General features: G+C 47.4%; 1 protein-coding gene across 1 annotated transcript; it reads right to left on the bottom strand.

Moving 5' to 3' along the window:
- Nucleotides 1-34: 34 nt before the first annotated feature.
- On the bottom strand, nucleotides 35-4,985 carry LOC121938580 (histone deacetylase 6-like). The gene is made up of 5 exons (XM_042481804.1): nucleotides 4,825-4,985; nucleotides 1,228-1,295; nucleotides 972-1,119; nucleotides 725-853; nucleotides 35-236 (listed from the first exon to the last, which is right to left on the bottom strand). The coding sequence occupies exons 1-5, from the start codon at nucleotides 4,962-4,964 to the stop codon at nucleotides 41-43; spliced, it is 681 nt and encodes a 226-aa protein (XP_042337738.1). The 5' UTR covers nucleotides 4,965-4,985; the 3' UTR covers nucleotides 35-40.
- Between the last annotated feature and the right edge of the window lie 75 nt (nucleotides 4,986-5,060).

The following is a 5,060-nucleotide window of genomic DNA, read 5'->3' as shown; positions in this document are numbered from 1 at the left end:
GTGTGTTTCTCTGTATGTTACCTGTGTGTTTCTCTGTATGTTACCTGTGTGTTTCTGTGCGTGTTACCTGTCCCGACAGGATGGTCTCCACGGCGCTGAAGCAGCACCCTGCAGCCAGCTTGGCGCACTGGAAGCTCTGGTTGTTGATGTAGATGGAGTTGAACTCGTTTCCCAGTTTGTGCAGATCTCTGGGCTTCATCCCTGCTGTGGCCTTTATCTGCTCTATGTGCTGCACACTGCACACGCGCACACACACATACACACACACGCACGCACACACACACACAATCTGCTCAGAGTGATATATTATATATAGATATGTAGCAGGTGCATGCTTCACTCTTTAAACAGGAACACATGATGGTTGTTAAGGGACTGTTGGTTATTTATGGGGGGGGGGGGGGGGGGGGGGTTTACAATGGACCATTTTTTTCTTTAACATTTTGGGCTGTTTCTTAATGTTTAATAATTTTTCCCCTAAATTTGATAAATGGGATGTTTCCTGTTTCCTTTTCAGAATAAAAAAACATCTGAAAAAGTCTCTGTGATAGAAAAAAAAAGAAATAAAAATAATTAACAATAATAAATAATTAAACAGAAAATTAATAACATGTTTAAACGCTAGAGAAAACAAGCACATCTACTCTTTAGTTTCCACATCACGACTTCCTAACCAGTGAAGCAGGACGATCTGAGAACACGCCAACGCACCACGCCGACGTACCTGTGACACCTGGACAGCTCCTCCTCTGTTGCTAAGCGCACCGGTATCCGTTTGCAACGATCGACCAAGCCCAGCTGCTGATGTTTGGAGAAGATTTTAAAGATCCTCTGAGGCTGCTCAGGGTGATGTCTGCACAAACACACACACACACACACACACACACACACACACACACACAGTCACGCTGTGTTATCACACACACACACAGAGGAAATACACACGGCATGACACACAGTTTGTCTCTCACCTGTCCCACAGGTTCAAGTGCTCCATCATCCTCTCATCATAAACCAGACCTGTTGTCGTGGAAACAGAGGGGGCGGGGTCGCTCTGTTTTGCGCTGTGCTTATTGGTTGTTGCTCTGTTGACACGCCCCTCAGCCAAGAGGCCGCCCTCTGCACAGGAAACAGGAAGTAAACAGGAGGAAAACAGGAAGTTAATGTTGAGCATTGTTATGTTGTGTGTTGGACCTTTCACAATAAAAGCTGTAACTGAAGTCTCACCGAGTGTCTGCAGAGCGGCCCAGTGAGGATACAGAGCAGAGAGCGCCTGAGAGATTGATTGCAGGGCGCTAAAACACACACACACACACACACACACACACACACACACACACACACACACACACACACACACACACACACTGTACTCTCCACACCACAGCCTGTGATGTGCTTTTACTATATCATTACTGGAATTTCCCATGTATTAAATTAGTTTGGTGTATTTGGTGTAAGTATTTTTAGTGTATGCTGTATGTGTGTTAGTTGAGTCTGAATTTTGCTCGACAACTGTCGAGTGTTTATTCTGGTTCCATCTGTCATTAGGGTTAGATGTGTCTCAGGTGTGTCTCAGGTGTTTCAGGTGTGTCTCACGTGTTTCAGGTGTGTCTCAGGTGTTTTAGGTGTGTCTCAGGTGTGTCTCAGGTGTTTCAGGTGTGTCTCACGTGTTTCAGGTGTGTTTCAGGTGTGTCTCAGGTGTTTTAGGTGTGTCTCAGGTATGTCTCAGGTGTTTCAGGTGTGTCTCACATGTTTCAGGTGTGTTTCAGGTGTGTCTCAGGTGTTTCAGGAGTGTCTCACGTGTTTCAGGAGTGTCTCAGGTGTTTCAGGTGTGTCTCACATGTTTCAGGTGTGTCTCAGGTGTTTTAGGTGTGTCTCAGGTGTTTTAGGTGTGTCTCACGTGTTTCAGGTGTGTCTCAGGTGTTTTAGGAGGTGTTTCAGGAGTGTCTCACGTGTTTCAGGAGTGTCTCAGGTGTCTCAGGTGTGTCTCACGTGTTTCAGGTGTGTCTCAGGTGTTTTAGGTGTGTCTCAGGTGTGTCTCAGGTGTTTCAGGTGTGTCTCACGTGTTTCAGGTGTGTTTCAGGTATGTCTCAGGTGTTTCAGGTGTGTCTCACATGTTTCAGGTGTGTCTCAGGTGTTTTCAGGAGTGTCTCACGTGTTTCAGGAGTGTCTCAGGTGTTTCAGGTGTGTCTTAGGTGTTTCAGGAGTGTCTCAAGGTGTCTTAGGAGTGTCTCAGGTGTTTCAGGTGTCTCACGTGTTTCAGGTGTGTTTCAGGTGTGTCTCAGGTGTGTCTCAGGTGTTTCAGGTGTGTCTCACGTGTTTCAGGTGTGTTTCAGGTGTGTCTCAGGTGTGTCTCAGGTGTTTTAGGTGTGTCTCAGGTGTGTTCAGGTGTGTCTCACGTGTGTGTTTCAGGTGTGTCTCAGGTGTTTCAGGAGTGTCTCACGTGTTTCAGGAGTGTCTCAGGTGTTTCAGGTGTGTCTTAGGTGTTTCAGGAGTGTCTCAAGGTTGTCTTAGGAGTGTCTCAGGTGTTTCAGGTGTGTCTCAGGTGTTTTAGGTGTGTCTCAGGTGTGTCTCAGGTGTTTCAGGTGTGTCTCACGTGTTTCAGGTGTGTCTCAGGTGTTTAAGGTGTGTCTCAGGTGTTTTAGGTGTGTGTCAGGTGTGTCTCAGGTGTTTCAGGTGTGTCTCACGTGTTTCAGGTGTGTCTCAGGTGTTTTAGGTGTGTCTCAGGTGTGTCTCAGGTGTTTCAGGTGTGTCTCACGTGTTTCAGGTGTGTTTCAGGTGTGTCTCAGGTGTTTTAGGTGTGTCTCAGGTATGTCTCAGGTGTTTCAGGTGTGTCTCACATGTTTCAGGTGTGTTTCAGGTGTGTCTCAGGTGTTTCAGGAGTGTCTCACGTGTTTCAGGAGTGTCTCAGGTGTTTCAGGTGTGTCTCACGTGTTTCAGGTGCGTCTCAGGTGTTTTAGGTGTGTCTCAGGTGTGTCTCAGGTGTTTCAGGTGTGTCTCACGTGTTTCAGGTGTGTTTCAGGTATGTCTCAGGTGTTTCAGGTGTGTCTCACATGTTTCAGGTGTGTCTCAGGTGTTTCAGGAGTGTCTCACGTGTTTCAGGAGTGTCTCAGGTGTTTCAGGTGTGTCTTAGGTGTTTCAGGAGTGTCTCAAGGTTGTCTTAGGAGTGTCTCAGGTGTTTCAGGTGTGTCTCACGTGTTTCAGGTGTGTTTCAGGTGTGTCTCAGGTGTTTTAGGTGTGTCTCAGGTGTGTCTCAGGTGTTTCAGGTGTGTCTCACGTGTTTCAGGTGTGTTTCAGGTGTGTCTCAGGTGTGTCTCAGGTGTTTTAGGTGTGTCTCAGGTGTTTCAGGTGTGTCTCACGTGTTTCAGGTGTGTTTCAGGTGTGTCTCAGGTGTTTCAGGAGTGTCTCACGTGTTTCAGGAGTGTCTCAGGTGTTTCAGGTGTGTCTTAGGTGTTTCAGGAGTGTCTCAAGGTTGTCTTAGGAGTGTCTCAGGTGTTTCAGGTGTGTCTCACGTGTTTCAGGTGTGTTTCAGGTGTGTCTCAGGTGTTTTAGGTGTGTCTCAGGTGTGTCTCAGGTGTTTCAGGTGTGTCTCACGTGTTTCAGGTGTGTCTCAGGTGTTTTAGGTGTGTCTCAGGTGTTTTAGGTGTGTGTCAGGTGTGTCTCAGGTGTTTCAGGTGTGTCTCACGTGTTTCAGGTTTCAGGTCTGTCTCAGGTGTTTTAGGTGTGTCTCAGGTGTGTCTCAGGTGTTTCAGGTGTGTCTCACGTGTTTCAGGTGTGTTTCAGGTGTGTCTCAGGTGTTTTAGGTGTGTCTCAGGTATGTCTCAGGTGTTTCAGGTGTGTCTCACATGTTTCAGGTGTGTTTCAGGTATGTCTCAGGTGTTTCAGGAGTGTCTCACGTGTTTCAGGAGTGTCTCAGGTGTTTCAGGTGTGTCTCACGTGTTTTCAGGTGTGTCTCAGTGTTTTTTAGGTGTGTCTCAGGTGTGTCTCAGGTGTTTCAGGTGTGTCTCACGTGTTTCAGGTGTGTTTCAGGTATGTCTCAGGTGTTTCAGGTGTGTCTCACATGTTTCAGGTGTGTCTCAGGTGTTTCAGGAGTGTCTCACGTGTTTCAGGAGTGTCTCAGGTGTTTCAGGTGTGTCTTAGGTGTTTCAGGAGTGTCTCAAGGTTGTCTTAGGAGTGTCTCAGGTGTTTCAGGTGTGTCTCACGTGTTTCAGGTGTGTTTCAGGTGTGTCTCAGGTGTTTTAGGTGTGTCTCAGGTGTGTCTCAGGTGTTTCAGGTGTGTCTCACGTGTTTCAGGTATGTTTCAGGTGTGTCTCAGGTGTGTCTCAGGTGTTTCAGGTGTGTCTCACGTGTTTCAGGTGTGTTTCAGGTGTGTCTCAGGTGTTTCAGGAGTGTCTCACGTGTTTCAGGAGTGTCTCAGGTGTTTCAGGTGTGTCTTAGGTGTTTCAGGAGTGTCTCAAGGTTGTCTTAGGAGTGTCTCAGGTGTTTCAGGTGTGTCTCACGTGTTTCAGGTGTGTCAGGTGTGTCTCAGGTGTTTTAGATGTGTCTCAGGTGTGTCTCAGGTGTTTCAGGTGTGTCTCACGTGTTTCAGGTGTGTTTCAGGTGTGTCTCAGGTGTTTCAGGTGTGTCTCACGTGTTTCAGGTGTGTTTCAGGTGTGTCTCAGGTGTTTCAGGAGTGTCTCACGTGTTTCAGGAGTGTCTCAGGTGTTTCAGGTGTGTCTCACATGTTTCAGGTGTGTCTTAGGTGTTTCAGGAGTGTCTCAAGGTTGTCTTAGGAGTGTCTCGGGTGTTTCAGGTGTGTCTCAGGTGTGTTTCACCTGTTACCTGTCAGATGGAGCGGTGGGCGGAGTCAGAGGAGGACAGGCTCCTCCTAGCAGAGCTCTGACACAGGCTGCAGCGCCCTCTGCTGTCGACTGCAGGTTATAACCTCCCTGTACCAGCACACAGGCCATACTCATATACATACAGGATATATACAGTATTTACACTCATGTACATATACTGCATGTGTGCGTAGTTATTTACTTTACATAAAACACTGCCGAAGTCTGTACCTGTAC

This window comes from Plectropomus leopardus, unplaced genomic scaffold (assembly GCF_008729295.1).
Source record: "Plectropomus leopardus isolate mb unplaced genomic scaffold, YSFRI_Pleo_2.0 unplaced_scaffold3015, whole genome shotgun sequence".
Classification (NCBI taxonomy): domain Eukaryota; kingdom Metazoa; phylum Chordata; class Actinopteri; order Perciformes; family Serranidae; genus Plectropomus; species Plectropomus leopardus.
Note: the sequence above shows the minus strand (reverse complement) of the source record. Positions and strands in the feature narration are given on the sequence as shown.

Bases quoted from the DNA above. Each gene is read 5' to 3' on its own strand.
- LOC121938580 (XM_042481804.1), bottom strand. From the start codon at position 4,964: ATGTATATGAGTATGGCCTGTGTGCTGGTACAGGGAGGTTATAACCTG. The intron at 854-971 runs GTGAGAGACAAA...GTGTTTGTGCAG, and splicing joins CACTTGAACCTGTGGGACAG to ACATCACCCTGAGCAGCCTC. The intron at 237-724 runs GTACGTCGGCGT...GCGCGTGTGCAG, and splicing joins GAGCTGTCCAGGTGTCACAG to TGTGCAGCACATAGAGCAGA.